Here is an 18,887-nt window from a genome sequence, read left to right on the forward strand (position 1 = left end):
AAGTGTAGGCCGTCAGTGGGCCCAGCAGGGGCAGGTGAGGGAAATACAGGTTGAGCAGTGAAATAGCAGTAGATCTGACTGCACACATATTCATTCCTGTTCCACTACAATCCCAACTGGCTTCTTTCGCTCAGTTCATAGATCAGTTCACATAACCCAACATTTTATCCTTTTCGTTGTCTTGAGCAGGACAGGCTAATTTTGAAAAGCGAGGAATACCATGGGATTTGATACAAATAAGGTTTTATCATTATGACCCTGCAGGCCAGGGCTATCATTCAGTAAATTTATCTCCAACTTACTTCTTGTAGTACCATCCTAACTGTACTTTGAACAATCTCAATTAGTTTTATACAGCTTGATTCTCTTCGTTATATTAACAGAGAATAGAAGTTTTCCCCTATTTTGTGGGATTGTGAGTTGTGCATAGGAATATTGCTGTCCAATCCAGAATCTGGAATTGTATACCATTACAGGAGGAGGTCTGTGCAGTTTTTTTATCCTTTGCGGAAACGACAAGTATAACTTAATGACATCTTATTAAAGATCATTGGCATTTTCCTTCCTTTGGAGGACCTGGTTGAGATGTGCTTTGGTTCGAGGCTTGCTCTTAGGCACAGGAAGTTGAAATTGGTCTGAGTAATTGTGGCTTGCCTCCAACCTTTGTACATTCAGGCTTCAAAGCTTAGCCTAACAAGTGTCACAACAAATTACATATTGTATCTAGGATGTATGTTCTTGGTCCTTGATGCCTGTGATGATTTCCAGCAGTCTTCTGTTCAAGTATATGGAAATGCCTTGTGTATCTAATATTCTCAATTCTCTTGGCAATACTGGCAAAATGAAGCATACTACCTCTTACATTGTTCAGTTTGGATTACTCAATTTAAAATTATTAACAGACTGTATTATATGCCAAGAGGACTCCGGGATAAATATTCAACCAGATGTTTGTATTGGAACTGTGATGGTAGTGATCCTTTTCAATAAAATTACGCCATGATCTTTTCTGGAGGTAGTTTCTAATTTATCACAATTGGAGAAAGGTGCCTCATGAAACAAAAAAGCTGACATTAAAAGGATTACAACTATTTTACATTCAATAGTTAAAACTGATCTAATTACTGTAAACTTTTGCTAAATTTGATTTAGGACTATAATTCAGAATTAATTTTGAATTCTATCCACTACCATATAATTAGAATATCAAGGCCAGAGTTACTGTCACATTGGGAATTTTTGCCAAGAAATTTTTCACAAAAAGAATTTGGAAATAAGTCACAAATAAGTGGTGTGTTTTAAATTAAACTGAGCTCGTGCTCCTTACAGGCAATACTGTAGCCACTAAGATAAAAAGGAACTTGTATGTTAATGAGCCAGGCATTTACTATGTTCCACCAGGACCTGGGATAATAATTTGCTATTTTTTTCAATTTCGAGCAAACATCTGCACGTATTATTATTGTTGTTGGAATGACCCGATTCATTTGAGCACAAAAATGGACTGTCTGCCACAAATCCACTCTTAACTGGCAGCCTTAATAGTGTTGAGTCACATGTGGCTAAATGGGAATCCACGAGTAGCTAATTACGTGTCTGATTAGCAAATAATGCTAATGGCACAGATGTCAATATTCATTTTCACCGCATATGTATGTATACTTTAATCTTTGTGTGTGCTTGTTGATAAAATGGTAAAATGAAAAGTACAGTGTGCAAGAGTATTTTTTGATTGTTGGGAGTGCTTTATATCCTTGGTTACTGATGATGGTAAATCTAAGTAAATGTGTATGTGAATTACCTTAACTGTATTGTGTAAGGCATTTTCTACTAAAATTAGAGCATGTGGTTAGAACAGTGCTGTTGTAGCCAGGAGGAAAATAACAGACTCACATTTTGCCAACGAACCATCACGTGCTTCAGTCACAAGATGATATTGAGGATGACAGTGCCCTGAGATAGCAGATGACAATCACAATCCACCTGGATTGGTAAATGAAGCTGTCAAAGGATTATCAATGAATAAGTCTCTGCCAGCAGTCTCATATATGGACCTTGGCTCTGATAAACTGACATGAATGACTTACAATTGAAAGACTGGGAAAAATAACCCCTAACTGTAACAAGCAGCAAATGTCAGATCAAGCTGACAGCAATCAGAAAGAGAATTTGGAAGTACCATCAGGGCACACATAGACTGTGACCACATGATAGAATCATTGAAAGAATTCATCATGGATATGGGTAAAACTGTAATAATGCAAACTGTTGGAAACTTTCAACTCAGTTTCCTAAGAAAAACAAATGGATTTGCATCACCTTAGAGCCTTGAACATAAGACCAGAAAATTCTGCTAAAATGAAGGCAGGGCACCCTAATTTTAGTATTTAAATGGCCGACCTCCCTTCCATGAGTGGATTGGTCACCCGCAGGTTGTTCTGCCTCTATTAAAACCAGGATGGAGACAGATTAATTATAAACAAATTAATTTGGTTGAGCTCTCGATATTGTGCTCCATGGCAGATTTTTTAATTTTAACCTCCATGACCCCAACCCACCAGTTTTTGTGAGTTAAGATTCATTCTATAGCATTTCCTCGTTCAGTTTATCAAAATACTCTATGATTTAAGAACCTGTAATAAATCTCCACTCAAGCTTCTCTGTTATGGAATCTTTCACTAAATCCACACCCTCCACTCTTTATTTTCCTCCATGTCTTTCTTTAAAATATTACAACCAGGAATTTTACGTTCTTATTCCTGTCCAAACATAAGAGACATCTCCAATACTAATCCTTCTACCTTTCCAATTTTGTTACAATTCTTTGTGCATTTATATACATATCACTTAATCCTATTTCATTTTTTTGGAACCTTGACCATTATTCTGTTCCCCTCATTTTGATACCTTGCTCCATCTACAAGTGTTTTAATGTCTTGCTATTCTTCTTTACCTTTCTTCACTGATAGTATATTCTCTATGTTTATTTCAGCTGAGCTTCTTTTCCCAATAGTGTTATTAATATTGGTCTCCCTCTTTAGTCCCAAACAAACAGAGCTAAATTGGATAGACCATGAAAACGGGCATGGGGATTGCGATTAACCTGCCTCCATTCAATGTAAACCAGACAGCACACTGACTTCTTGCTGCCAGTTCATTTGAACAGCGCTAACCACACTGCTCATTGGCTGTAATTATTGGTAGGGGACCCAAAAATGTAACTTCCTAGCATCACTTAATGCTAGCCTGCACCTCTTAAAGGGAAAGTGGACTGTGGTTGGAGCAAGTCCTGGCGCTCGTGACCTGGGAAACAATGACAAATCGCACAACATAGATGACAGCGCTCCAAGGATTTTAGTCACTACACTGAAGGTTCTGGTAGAGAAATGGAGTGCAGGAGATATGTCCTGTATCCACAGGGGGCCGGGAGACCATCCAGACACCCACTCAGAAGGCAGTGGGAGCACATAGACATAGAGGTCAATACCAGGAGTCTAGCCCCGAGGGCCTGGATGCAGTGCTGTTTGAAGTTCAATAATCTCACACGAGTCAATGAATGTATCTTCAAATGCTGTATCCCACCACCTGCACTAATGGCCTCTGCCATTGCTCAATTCACCACAACCCCATCACACACCTACCAACAATGTCCATCAATCACACCTCATCTCACTCTCACGCACTTAGCACTGCTGCAAGCCTCACACCCACATCTCACAGCTTGCACACACTGCCAGCTATTCAACCATGATAACCACATCAGCCAAACAGATTGAACCACACCTCACTAACACACTTACATCACTCTTTCAGGACAAGGTGATGCACAGTCAGAGGCAGCAGGAGGTAAACGGAGAGGGGACAGGCATGCCCCATGGAGGAGATGGTGCTGACCATTATTGAGTCGCACATTTCTGAGGTCATGGCCAGTGGCACAGCTGGAACCATCGAAGATGACAGTATCCTCATACCTAATCCTCCTCCTCACATCCTACACTCTCCTCAGAATTACAATTTGCAGATGATGCAGGTATGCACCTCTTACTTACACCCTCTCCCCTCACCACAACCTTATCCTTGTGCTTTTTTCCTTTACTTTTTTTGTCCATCTCTAATTGCCCTCGAGAAGATGATGGTGAGCTGCCTTATTTATTTTATTTAGAGATACAGCACTGAAAGAGGCCCTTCGGCCCACCAAGTCTGTGCCGACCAACAACCACCCATTTATACTAATCCTACATTAACCCCATATTCCCTACCACATCCCCACCATTCTCCTACCACCTACCTACACTAGGGGAAATTTACAATGGCCAATTTATCTATCAACCTGCAAATCTTTGGCTGTGGGAGGAAACCGGAGCACCCAGCGGAAACCCACGCGGTCACAGGGAGAACTTGCAAACTCCACACAGGCAGTACCAAGAACCGAACCCGGGTGGCTGGAGCTGTGAGGCTGCGGTGCTAACCACTGCGCCACTGTGCCGCATTCACTTCTTGAATGCAATTGAGTGGCTTGCTAGGCCATATCAGAGAGCAGTTAAGAGTCAACCACACTGCTGTAGGTCTGAAGTCACATATAGGCTAGACTGGGTATGGATGGCAGATTTCCTTCCCTAAAAGACATTAGTGAACCAGATGGGTTTTTATGACAATCCAGTAGTTTCATTGTCCGCACTACTAGCTTACAAGATTTATTTAGTTAATTAAATTTAAATTCCCCAGCTGCCAAAGTGACATCTAGAAAAGAAAATGTCAGTATTTTGGCCATTTGATAAGAGCTGAAAAGCTACAGAGATCTCTTCTAGAGGGCAAAATAGAGGGGAGCAGAAAGAGAGGTCAACATAGGTGTAGTTGGATGATGGACGTTATAGAGCGGTTGCAGACGAGCTACTGTGGATGCACGATAGACGAGCATGACATATAATGATAATAGAATATCTGGTAGGAGTAGCAGCAGCAGCAGCCATTGTAGGATTTGAACTGATATCTTCAGATCATTTGTCTCGGCCTCTAGAATGCGGAAAGCAGGCACTATGTTACTGAATCCCTTTACACATGTAAGAGGTGCAACCTGGCTAGGTAGTGGAGGAACACCAAGAAGAGAATGATGATGAAGGCACAGCATTGTGTCAAGAAAAACGATATTCCAAATAAGAAATATTAATTAATTGGTTAGAAACTTACATTAAACTTAAAATGGAAAAAATCCTGCAGTTAACTTTTAAAAAACTGGCAGCCAAGATGGCCACTGCAATTTGCATCTGAATCACCTTTTCACATTCCAAGGCCTCCAAAAGGAGACAGAGGTCTGAAGAGCATGGACCCGGAACAATGGCTTGCTCGAAGTGATTGAATTACTTAAGATTGCTTCATTAGCACAGCATTCAAAGCAATCCGAACACCTTGACTTTGAAAGAGCAAACCTCTCCAAGTGTAAATATTGGCATCCTGGGACCTGGGAAACCATTTCCAAACCTTGAATCTCATTAGAAGGTTCCAGAGAATACACCGAGGCAGGCATGTGACTGTCTGTCCATCTCTGTGAAAGCTGGGAGTTTCCTTGAACAAAGAGAGACAAGCCGTAACTCTGTGCAGCAGGGGAAAGGCTGTGTGCCTCCCAAGTCTCCAGATAACGCTACAAGTTTGAAAACTGTCTGCGACTGTGGACTGCCCCAAGCCTACAGATTGCTACAGTCAGAGACCAGGGGAAGAGAACCACTTACAAGGCTGCCTCCAAGAAAGCCCTGAGCCAAGCGGGCCAGCGACAAAGAGCACTTTGATCAGCCAAAGACTTCAAGAATGCAACTTCAGCCGGAAGACCACCGAAACATCCAAGCTCACAGACTGTGTATTTATTTTCCATTTATTCTGGAGTCTAATCCAAACACACAATCTATTTTCACTCTGTAATCTATTTATGTCTGTGTGATTCTCGTGTAAATATGTGCGTGAATGTGTAGCTTATTTTTGAAATTTTTTTTAGGTCGTGTTTAGATTGTTAAGTATAATAAACGCACCTCTTTCTTATTTAAATTCAAGAAAACCTGTCTGACTGGTTCTTTCACCATCACAGTAAAGGAGAAAAGGTAAAACACTCACAACTACTGTTTAAAAAGGTCAAATAAGAATAAGGGCAAGAGGGGAGCCTGTGACCCCCTCCTCACCTGGCTGTAACAGAAACTTGGCTGCTCCAGTTTGTGATCGTAACCCAATGGCAAACGAGAAACTGGAAGTGGGAAACCAAATTGACCCCAAGTAAAAAAAAATTTTAAACTTCAATAGCACAGAGTTGACATGAGGCGCCCACAAGACCTTGTGCGAGGAGTCTTCGGCACCCTACACCTTGGGGAAGCCTGCAATCCTAGCGAAGTTCCATCTGCTTCTCTCTGGTAACAGAGAATTCATGCAGTTAGATCTTATTGAATCTCTAATTCTAGCCTCTTGAGCAGCAATAATAATAGTAGGGGATTTCAACTTCCCTAATATCAACTGGGATAGTCTTCATGCAAAAGGCTTAAAGGGGGCGGAATTCTGAAAATGCATACAGGAGAGATTTTTGAGCTAGCACGTAGAAAGTCCTACAAGAGAAGGGGCAGTACTGGACTTAATCCTAGTGAATGAAGCTGGACAAGTGGTAGAAGTGTCAGTGGGGGAGCATTTCTCCTACCACCTACCTACACTAGGGGCAATTTACAATGGCCAATTTACCTACCAACCTGCAAGTCTTTGGATGTGGGAGGAAACCGGAGCACCCGATGGAAACCCACGCAGTCACAGGGAGAACTTGCAAACTCCGCACAGGCAGTACCCAGAACTGAACCCGGGTCGCTGGAGCTGTGAGGCTGCAGTGCTAACCACTGGGCCACTGTGCCGCCCGTCCGCCTTCCCCACTGCACCCCACTCCCCGCCCCACAGGTTCTGTACTTGCTTAGAAGCTGTTTATCTCCATCATCATCCAGTTCTACTGAAAGCTCATCGACCTGAAACATTGAGTGGAATCTTGAGTGCCGCGGCGTTCCCAACATTGGGACCAAAATTGTTGTAACTTCTGCTCCTGCTGCAATCCTGTTTCCCACGCGATTTTGAATTTAAATTAGCCATGGGGCAATGGGCATGGGGAACACATGGGATCATGCGGCAGGAGAAGCCTTTCATTGGTGGAACCTGTCGTCACTGCCCCAAGCATCATGATCGCCACAGATATAAAACATCCTGTGCTTGCAGCCTCAAGGAGCAGCAGCCTTCCTTTCATGTAAGTATCTTCAGAATATCTTAAATTGAAGCTGTCACATAAATCAAAGTGTTTTTGCCTCCCTTATTGCGTGAAACTTACCACCAACTTCATAACATTTATTGTCCCTACAGCCAAAGTGATTCACATGGCAGCCAGCAGGCAGCTCCCAGCCCATAGTTCACTGATGCCTCCCTGCAGGTTCTCCTCCAGGCCATCAGGGAAAGGCGGGTGGTCCTCTTCCCTCCAGATGGAGTGCGAGGACCCTCCAGCCTCACCAAGGCGGCCTGGATGGAGGTAGCGGAGGAGGTCTCGAATGGTAGAGTAACTCTTAGAACGTCAGTGCAGTGCTGCAAGCGAATCGATGACTTGCTCAGATCAACGAGGGCAAGTGGTCCTGGCGAGGCTGCTCCATTGATTTCCTCCATGGCTAGGTGTCTTTAAGGCAGAGAGTATGCAAGGAATGCAGTCAAATGCATAAGCAGCCTTGGTGTTATTAACTAAATGATGAAGATTGGCATTGTTTATATGCTTGGATGTGTCGTGTGAAAGCCAGTGCAGAATGAGTGATGTTGATGCATGTATGCAATGGTTGTGATGCATCATTTGCCTTGTCATTAAATCTGCACTGTCTGTTGAAGGAGAAATTAAGCCACAACCAGCGTGAGCGTGCTAAGATCGGAGGAACGGCCCTTGACATCAGGCTGCTGACTACGGCTGAGGAGCAGGCCTCTGAGAATACGAGAGAGGGGGGAAGCAGGGCGATCGGAGATGGCGAGGCAGGAGCCACAAGGCATAAGGATGAAATGCCATCTCTGCTCTTGCAGCCATATGTGGAAACTGAAGAAAATTGTGTGAACTCAGGCAAATCACGAACATACGAACATCACATGCTTAAAGTGCCTACGTTTGTGTCTCCACTGTAGCTGCCCGCACTCGAGTAGCAGAACGCCACGTGGCCCAAGATTCCTTCTCAGCGGAGGAAGAAGAAGCCAATGCCCCAGAGGGAGCACTGTCACCTACCTCTTCTTCCACCTCCGCCAGTGCAGATGCATCCACACGGTCTGCAGTTGGGGTTGTGGGGGGGGGGGTTCAAGGTTAGAATCTGGGTCACAAGCTGGTGTGCATGACAGACACATTCCAGCAGCTGAGGGAGCATGTGCCAGCCAGGTCCCCTGACAATCGGAGGACTGCTGGGGACCAGGCCACTGCCCAGACACATGCTCATGATGATCCTATTTGTTGCTACGAGAAGTCTACTGATGGCAGCAAAGCCATGTGAAAAATATGTTGGAGATACCGGAGGTCATGCGTGGCTTAGCGTGTGCCATGGAGGAGTCCATGCAAGCCATGATGTCTGCCATGGCCCAGACATTTGAGCGTATGGCTTCCCCAGTTGAGAGTTTGGAAAACTCTATGGCGAGTCTGGTTGAGCACTCGAGCCATATGCAAACCGACCAGCACTCCATCACTGTTGCCGTGAGCTCCATGCAGCAGAGTCAAAGCGGGGGGGTGTTGGGGCGGGTGTGTGAGGAACCTGGACCTCCCTCTGGGTGCTCCTTCCCCTCAAAGAAACAGGCAGGTGCCATCGTGCACACAGATAGAGGAGGAGCGTCTGCCAGCTGCCCCAGTGCCTTCCTCTCAGGACACCCCCAGGGAAAGCAGCGACTCATCCACCCCCCCCATCCGATATTGACCCCCTTACCTCCAGCAGGCGGGCAGACGGGCGATACTCAAGCACCAGTGCTGCAGACCCTCAGTAGGATGGAGCCATCAAGCTCCCATCCCTCCAGAGGATGCCCGCCATGGTCATCTACAGCAATAGGGCAGCGCAGTGAACAGACTGCCTTCACCTCAGCCCCTAATGTCAGGGGTATAACCTAGACACAGTGGCATGAGAAAACTGAAACAGTTTTGAGCACGAAGGTGGCACGGGTGACGTAGAAATGTTAACAAATGCAAAGATGTATTAAAACATTTTTATTTCTTGAAAAATTTGATCCACTCTCAGTAATGTTTTGCTTGGTTACAAATGGATACAAAGATGTTTTTTGGAGGCCTATGGCAGGAACGCAATGATGCTTGCCAAGCATCTCAGGAAAAGTCCAGTGTCTATATCTCATTGGAATTTTAGCCTTCACTCTTCCATGATGGCTGTTTTCCTATTGATGACTAATAACGTTTTCCAATACTGTCATGCATTACTTTTGTTTTCTACGGTCATAACTTAACGCTGCTTGCAATGATGTGTAGTCGCATTCATCGCAGCCCATGGATGATTTCAAATGCCAATCACATAAAAGTGCAGCCATATTTTGTTAAGATTGCAGAAATGAATAAGACCTCATGTAAAAGGGAATTTCTGTTGGGAATTGTTATGTTTCTTCTCTCAGCATTCCTTGATAATGTGGATTATTGTTGGCTGAAAGGTCCATAAATGACATTCTCCCTGATGTCCCTTGCATGTCTCTCCATGGCACTCATATCGATGATGGCATCATTGTCATTGTTGTCCTCCTCCACAACCTCATCTGAGGAGGACTCGTGTTCCTCAGTTTGCAGAATATTGGCGCATCTAATTGCAAGATAGTGCAAGGCACAGCAGACAACAATTATTCTTGGCACCCTCTGTGGCGCATACTGAAGAGTCCCTCCAGACCGGTCAAGGCAGCGAAATCGCATTTTCAACATGCCAATGGTGTGTTGGATGATGGCTCTGGTGGATGCGTAAGCAACATTGTACCTCTCTTCAGCAGTGCTTTGGGGATGACGTACTGGTGTCATCAACCATGTGCAAAGTGGGTAACCCTTGTCACCCAGGATCCAGTTATCCACTCCGGCTGATTCCTCAAAAACTGCTGTCAGCTGGGAGTTTCTCAAAATGTAGGCGTCATGACAGCTCCCTGGGAAACATGCGCAAACATGCATGATTCTTCTCTTGTGGCCACAAACCAGTTGCACATTTAAAGCCTTTGCGATTAATAAAGACGGCAGGCTGGTTCCAGGGAGCTCTAATGGCCACATGAGTACAGTACAGAACACTGCAAACCCGCCAACGACTTAATTCCTCTAAAATATCCCACCATCAGGAATCCGTAGAAAACACCTCCTGCCTAATTATATCGCCCTGCACGCCACCAAATCCGCCACAGCGGACTGCATAAAACTTCCCCCATTAGCTCTATTTCTCTCTTCACAGATGCTGCCAGACCTGCTGAGCATTTCTAGCATCTTCTGGTTTTATTTCAGATTTCCAGCATCTGCAGTATTTTGCCTTTGTTTACAATTTGTTTTGTGCTTATGATAAAAAGGTAATTTCCATATGCAGACCAAGTCTTCTTTGAAATGAAATCTGTGCCTTAAACATCTCATGTAAAGGTTAGTGTGACACAGATGAACAATTACTCCCTAAGGGAGTTACGAGCCACTGGAGATCACATAGGATCCTACCATGTCCTTCTGTTTTTTTTGAAATGTGGAAAATAACACATCTTCAGGCTAAAATTAGGAGATTTATTTACTGTGAAAATAAGATATAAAAGCACTGAGATGTAACATGATAAATAAAACACACAAAAAAGATCTGTATAAGAGTTAAAATACCTTTTTTGAATTCATCTAAAGGAGTTCCAAATGTAAACTCAGATAATGATTAAATTTCTTAGTAATCTAGATATACGTTAACAAACTCAGGTAACTCATCTTGTTCTCCAGTGAACCCTTTATCTTTGTAATTATAGCCACTGTTTAGTACAATATTTTTTGAGGGTTGCATTAATACTGTCTTAAAAAATCACGAATTTTATTTGTTAAACATCAGCATTATTTCACATGTCCCAGTGAGTGACACCTGGCATGTTTGATCATATGGGGGATTCACTCTTGTGGAATGACTTTGGTAATGCACCTTACACTTTCTTATCTGCCTTGTGGATGTTCTCATCGAGTGTTATAATACTTAAATGCTTCTTTATACAAGAAAACAAACCCAATAAGACACTGATAATGTTAACTCTCATACCTAAGCTGATGGTGGTACTTCTCTACATCAAAAAAAATGCTTCTCTAGTAAGTCACAAAAGCAGACAACTAACCTATCTAAAGTTTAACTGAGGTTGCCCCAGTCTTGCACTCTCCATGCAGTTATGTACCATTTTGAAAAATTCTATCACATGGAAAACATGATCATAGTGAAAAAGCAGGCAAGATTATTAAAAACAATACAGCAAAAATAGAAGGCTGTACTTTTCAGTCACTCATGAGTTAGGAAATTGTTCACTCTTGAAAGATTTTTCCATACCTCATTCTAAACTACACAGTACATGCTCTCTAAAAACACATTTTATGAGCAGAATGGAATCTGTCACAAAACCAATAAATATAGCAACTGTGTTGCTTCTCCCAAAAAGGAAAGTAATGGAAAATCTGAAAAAAGCTTGACATGTGAAATCTTGCCAACTTGGCTCTGCCACCACCACCAGCCACTTGCCCTGAATATTTCATTTCCTCTCTGGGCATATGCTGCATCAGCTGTTTCTGTGCAACATCAACTACATAGCTTGCATGCCCTGCAAGATATAGACCACTGAGCAATACTCACAGCTATCTTTAACCATGCACGGCACTGAATAAAGGTAATTAATAGGGAATTATGCTGAATCATAAATTTCTGGGATCATAAATGTCTAAATTGACAGGGAACTTTTTAAATAAAACTTAGATTTACTTTTATATAAATATATATCTCCTCTGTCTGCTATATATTCCACATTTTCCTTAAAAGTGGAAAGAGATTGATTTGTCATTAACAGCATATTTTTTCATGTTGTCTCACCCCTTGCCATTCCAAACACCATTTACAGATCATCTGCCTTCAAGGTTAGAACAACTGAGGTCATGATTTTGCCACAACCTAATAGTCATTTAATGTAATGTTGTAGACTGACTTGCAGATGCAAGCTATCATATTGTAGACATACAGACTCACTGTCACTTAAGATCATAAGAAATAGGAGCAGGAGTAGGCCATTCAGCCCCTCGGGCCTGCTCCGCCATTCAATAAGATCATGGCTGATCTGATTATGGCCTTAACTCCACTTTCCTGCCAGGCCTCCATAACCTTTGACTTTCTTGTAAATCAAAAATCTGAATATATTCAAGGCTGAGTCAAACAATGACCCAGCCTCCACTGCTCTCTGGGAGGAGACTTCGAAAGATTCACAACCCTCAGAACAAATTCCTCCTCATCTCCATCTTAAAAGGGAGACCCCTTATTTTGAAACTGTGGCCCCCGGTTCCAGATCTCCCCACAAGGGGAAACATCCTCTCAGCATCTGGCCTGTCAAGCCCCCTCAGAATCTTATGTTTCAATAATATCATCTCTCATTCTTCTAAACTCCAATGAGTACAGGCCCAACCTGCTCAACCTTTCCTCACAAGATAACCACTTCATCCCAGGAATCAGCCGAGTCAACTTTCTCTGAACTGCTTCCAATGCAAGTATATCCCTCATTAAGTAAAGAGGCCAAGACTGTATGCAGTTCTCTGGCTGCGGTCTCACCAATGCCCTGTAAAATTGTAGCAAGACTTCCCTATTTTTATACTCCCCCCCCCCCACCTTGCAATAAATGCCAACATTCCATTTGCCTTCCTAATTACTTGCTGTACCTGCATGCTAACTTTTTATGATTCATAAGGGGAAGGGGTGGCGGTATTGATTAAGGAGAGCATTGCAGTGCTGGAGAAAAAGAATGTCCCAGAGGGGACGAGGACAGAATCAATTTGGCTAGAGCTAAAAAGGTGCTTGGTATTGTTTACAGGCCACCAGCTAGTGGGAAGGTCATAGAGGAACAAATTTGCAAGGAAATTACAGAGAGGTGCAAAAATTATAGGGTGGTTATAATGGGGGGGCTTTAATTATCCAAACATAGACTAAGATAACGGTAGTGTAAAGGGCAGTGAGGGGCAAGAGTTAGTAGAGTGTACTTAGGACAATTTTCTACGACAGTATGTTGCTAGCCCAATGAGAAAGGAGGCACTGCTATACCTGGTTTTTGGGAATGAGGTGGGCCAAGTGGATCAAGTGTCAGTAGGAGAGCATTTAGGGGATAATGATCATTGTATCATAAGGTTTAGGCTGACTATGGAAAGAGCAATCCAGGGTAAGAATAAATAACTGGGGGTAGGCCAACTTCAACGGGGTAAGAATGGAGCTGGAGCGAATAAATTAGAGTCAAAAGATGGCAGGAAGATCGGTAGATGAACAAAGGGCTACCTTCAAAGAAGAGATAGTTCAGGCACAGTCAAGATATGTTCCCTCAAAGGGGAAAAGTAGGGCAAACAAATCCAGAGTTCCCTGGATGACAAAAGAAGTAGTGATTAAGATAAAGAGAAAGTGTGCTTATGATAAATGCCAGGTAGAAAGTACTATTCAGAACTAGGCTGAATATAGAAGGTCCAGAGGGGAAGTGAAAAAGCAAATAAGAGAAGCAAAGAGAGAGCATAAAAAGAGACCGGCAGCTAGCATTAAAGAAAATCCTAAAGTTTTCTATAGGCATTTAAATAGTAAAAGGATGATAACAGGAGGAGTGGGGCTGATTAGGGACCAGAAAGAGGATTTACACATGGAGGCACAGGGCACGGCTGAGGTGTTAAATGAATACTTTGCAGCTGTCTTTACCAAGGAAGAAGGTGCAACCCAGGCAATGTTGAAAGAGGAGGTAAGTCAAACATGAGAGGGGTTCAAAATTGATGAAGAGGAAGTATTAGATAGGCTGTCTGTATTTAAAATGGATAAAACACCAGGACCTGATGAGATGCATCCAAGGATACTGAGAGAAGTGAGGGTCGAAATCGCAGTGCGGCCATAATTTTTCAGTCTTCCTTAGACTCAGGGGTGGTGCCAGAGGACTGGAGAATTACAAACGTTACACCCTTGTTCAAAAAAGGGTGTAAAGATAAGCCCAGAAACTACAGGCCAGTCAGGTTAACTTAGGTGGTGGGATAACTTCCAGAAAAAATAATTTGGGACAAAATCAATAGTCACATGGACAAATGCGAGTTAATTAAGAAAAGCCAGCATGGATTTCTTAAGGGAAAACTATGTTTAACTAACTTGCTGGAGTGTTTTTGAGGACGTAACAGAGAGGGTTGACGAGGGCAATGCTGTTGATGTGATGTACATGGACTTTCAAAAGGCGTTTGATACAGTGACACATAACAGACTTGTGTGCAAACTTGTAGCTTGAATAAAAGGGATGGTAGCAACATGGATATGAAATTGGCTGAGTGACAGGAAACAAATAGTGGTTAATGGATGTTTTTTGGGCTGCAGGAAGGTTTGTAGTGGAGTTCCCCAGGGATCAGTGTTGGGACTCTTGCTTTTCCTGATATGTATTAATGACCTAGACCTTAGCGTACAGGGCACAATTTCAAAGTTTGCAGACAATACGAAACTTGGAAGCTTTATGAACTGTGAGGAGGATTGTGTAGAATTTCAAAAGGACCAAGAATGGTGGGTATCTGAAATGAACTGCCGGAGGAGGTGGTGGAGGCAGGAACAGTGGCAACATTTAAGAGGCATCTGGACTGGTACTTGAATGAGCAAGGCATAAAGGGACAAAAACAAGAAATGCTGGAGTCACTCAGCAGGTCTGGCAGCATCTGTGGAAAGAGAAGCAGAGTTAACGTTTCGGGTCAGTGACCCTTCTTCGGAACTGACAAATATTAGAAAAGTCACAGATTATAAACAAGTGAGGTGGGGGTGGGGCAAGAGATAACAAAGGAGAAGGTGCAGATTGGACCAGGCCACATAGCTGACCAAAAGGTCACGGAGCAAAGGCAAACAATATGTTAATGGTGTGTTGAAAGACAAAGCATTAGTACAGATTAGGTGTGAATACACTGAATATTGAACAGCAGCAAGTGCAAACCGGACTGAACATTGAGTTCAATAATTTCAGAGCATGACAGCCCCCCATTTTACTTTCATTTTTAGTTATTTTTTCTTCCTTTTTTTTTTACATTCCTTTTTACATTTTTTACAATCTTTTTTTGCATTTATTTCATTTCATCTTAGTTTGTTCAGTTTGCTTACCCACTGTTTTTTTCAGGTTGTTTTTCTTCAGGTTTGCACTTGCTATTTCAGCAAATAGTCCTCTTGCCTCTAGATCCTTTCAACAATAATCAAGGTTAATGTTAGTTTAAACAAAATGTGCATGAATTGGACAAAATTCTATTAAACAATTTTCTTAAAGTTGCGCTACCTATTGTAAGCTTTCTTTTAAATGACACTAAAATAACCTGCTTGCAAAAAAAAGTGAAATGAAATGGGTTCAAGACTACCAGCCTCATGGGTTATTTATACTGCTGCTTACCTCTGCTCTTTACTCCAGGAGATGATCTCTGATAAGAGATAGGGGTGGAGAGTGGAGGTCAACACCATTAGCAGAATTGAATCTTAGTTACAAAAATATAGTCTTTGAAACATGGTTTTGGATAAGGAAGGTATTTTAATGTTAAATATCTAACATTAAAATCTTGATTTAAGAAGTATAACTTACAATCTTAAATTAACCATGAAACAATACATAACTTTCAGTTTGTAATGATATGAAGCACAGATTAGGGCAATATATTCAATGAAATGACAGACTCTTTATTATTGTACTCATTATCTAAAAGGTATCACATTCTGCTTTCTGAATTAAGTCCTGTAAATATATTCGGGGAAGGGCAAAAGGAACTGTGCAAAGGTTGTAATGGAGGCTACTTATAATTTCAGGTTATATATTTATCTTTGCATTTCTTTTTAAACAAGGCAGTTTTGTGTGGCAAAATCATGATCACTTTAAAAATTGTTCTGAACATAATCATTTAATCAGACTAGATTTAACTTAGAATAAAATCTATCCAGACTGAAATACATTTGTTTGTACCTTTATCCTGTATTAAAAAAAAGATTTTTCGATATGTTGAGTTTTACTTTGTAACACTAAGCATTCAAAATTTTAAGAAAAATGTTACTAAATAACATGAGTACTTTAAACAGTGCTAAAGATATTCAAACAGTGAAATAGAAGTTAAGTATTTTTTTTTTTAAACTATTTGACAAATATAATTGGCCACTAAAAGGATTAAAACTAACACAAAAGTTGGACTATTCTACTTCATTAGCAACAACAAATGTGTATTACAAGCATATGGTTAGCTCTTTCCAAGCCCTGAAGCCCTGTCTTGTTACATGTCTCTATGGAGAGACTAGGTCAGCTTTCTGACAGAGCCATCTGCCTTCATTGTGCATAGCTCCACTGAACGTGCGAGATAAATATAGAGGATCATTCCACTCCATGCCAGGTCCTCCCCACTGCCCAAGTCTACAGACACAGATAGATCCCTGCATACTTCTCCAGTCCTTAAACAGACAGAATAAAATCTATGTTCTACATTCAAGCAAATATACCTCCTGTGCAATGTCTTCAATGAAAACTGGAGTAAGAAAAGGAAGCCAGCATAAACGTGTCCAACTCATTGTCTTCTTTTCTGAAGACTGGATATCTATGATACGCGGGACTTATTGTAACAGAACGTTGGAGTTTGGGTCAGATCTGCAATCATAAGTCCAAAGGAGGAGAAGATTCCACTTACAGTCCAGCAGTAAGCCCGCCATATTGATTGTGGTTAGTGTTATTTTGTCAGTAATGATTTTGCGAATAAAATGTTGTGATGACATATTAGCAGGAGATGCATAAGAATAAAAATAATTTGTTAAAGTTAATTGAAGGGCAGTACTATATATTAAAGTTTGAAATTTCAAAATAATAGCATTTTAGGCAGGTTGAAGATGTAATATCATTTTTTGGACAGAACAATTGTAATAATAGTTATTTTTCTGACTGAATTGATGCGTATTTCACTTGACCTTTTAGACTGGAAGATGTGACTAGCATTACTTGCCTCTTACTTAGATACCAGCACCTACACAAAATAGCCTGTAGGATCAATTTTGAAGAAATCTGTTTTACATTCAGTTAGGGTTGTATTTATAAAGGTGATGGGGATCGACAATGGACATCATTTTCCAAATGGCTGAGCTATTCAAATATTTCTTTGATTAGTAATTAAATCCTTTGTGGGAGAGAAGTCGGCAGAACCAACATATATTTAAACACATTAGACTTAATGTGATTTTTTTTTTAAAAACAGGACTATACAAGAACGTGAGAGCTAAAATAGATTGACTTATATTTGCCAAGTGAAAACTTATCTTAAGTCATCTTTATTTCCCATTGTAGCTAATAATCCACGCATATTTTCAGTGATCTATTTTCTTAGATAATAACCCCATTTTAATAATAATGGCATGTAAAACCATTAGTATTCTATCATGAATATTGTGTACACAGAATATTAAAGAGAAACAGGATCACAATTTAAGATTGTGATGAGTTTGATAAATTGAAAGAGGTTGTTTTTCTGTCATCAGTAAAAATTTCCATTGGTGTAACATAAAGGAAACAAAAATAAATAATCAATCCAGACATTTCTTTTTTAAAAAAACATTGTCAGCAATTGGAGCAAATCGGTGAAGGTACTACATAAATGCAAGTTGTTGTTGTATGTGGTTGAACAGGAAACTTAGGGATTTTAAATGAGAACCGCTATCCAAAGGATTCAAATTTATTACATTTTATAAATAAGACAGACATATGTTAAAGAAAAGAAATGGGCAGCTAAGATTGTCCAAATCTCCCCTACCTGAAATAAATTACTGTGGAAGCTTTTCACTGAGTTAATGTAACATAGGGCAAAGGTTCTGCTAAGTATTGAGTATATAAACACTTCACTCTGAAATTGTCACAGTAAAGGAACAAATTAGTGGTTGAGTGATTATATTTGTGATAAGCTGAAATTATGACTATACTGTACTGTAATTATCTTAAAAAGTTACTTGATTTACAATGCAATGTGAACTGTTCATTCTGAGGTTCTCAGATGTCCGTCTGCTCTTGGTGAAGTTAACCCTTCACTCCTAGATTGGGTTGTGTGAAAAGCTCAGAATGGCACTGAATTATGGTTCTGCATTCATAATTTAAGTATCTAACAGCAAAGGTTATCAAGTTGCCAGTTCACTAAACTGACATTTGTGTTATCTAAAAGTAATCAAGCTGAACTCTTGAGAAAACAGAGGGGAATTTTCATGCTTTCCTAAACACATTTCATGTTTTCAGCTGCGGAATAAACACAAAAAAGATATGGTAGCTGGTTTCGCAAATTTTATCAAGCAAAAGCAGTAAGCCATCAAGCTACTGACAGTTTTCTGTATTTCACTTCCTTAATGCTTGACATTTACTTCTAGACAAAGCAATATCTATATTATATACACAGATGAAATAGAGTTGTGGGAGTAAGTTTTGCCGGTTAAGTTTTGTGGGGTGTTATAATCTGTGTACAGTTTAAATTAAATTTCCAACCATAAATAATGAAATCAAGGCAAGATCTTAGTCAAATGAAGACTGCATTAGGTCAACGAAGACAGGATTAGGACAAAGAAATAACAGCCTTCAATTTTTCAGTTTGTCATTATTCATGTTAGTGCTGTTAATTCATAGACCTAATTCTAAGTTCCTTTTTCAACAACACTATAGAGTAAATT

The 18,887-nt window shown here is 41.0% G+C and overlaps 1 protein-coding gene across 7 annotated transcripts in view; it reads right to left on the reverse strand.

Moving 5' to 3' along the window:
* The window catches only part of cmss1 (cms1 ribosomal small subunit homolog), a 346,949-nt gene that overhangs the window by 38,563 nt on the left and 289,499 nt on the right, over window positions 1-18,887 (reverse strand). For 5 of the 7 annotated variants that reach the window (XM_068041009.1, XM_068041011.1, XM_068041013.1 and 2 more), the window contains one exon: window positions 15,330-15,405. The exons of 1 other annotated variant lie outside the window; for it this stretch is intronic. In XM_068041009.1, coding sequence (XP_067897110.1) covers window positions 15,330-15,405 — 76 coding nt within the window. Of the gene's footprint in view, window positions 1-15,329; window positions 15,406-16,694; window positions 16,850-18,887 lie in introns of those variants that run through there. One more of the 7 variants, XM_068041016.1, reaches the window with a different exon arrangement.

The sequence above is a fragment of the Heterodontus francisci genome, chromosome 10 (genome assembly GCF_036365525.1).
Source record: "Heterodontus francisci isolate sHetFra1 chromosome 10, sHetFra1.hap1, whole genome shotgun sequence".
Classification (NCBI taxonomy): domain Eukaryota; kingdom Metazoa; phylum Chordata; class Chondrichthyes; order Heterodontiformes; family Heterodontidae; genus Heterodontus; species Heterodontus francisci.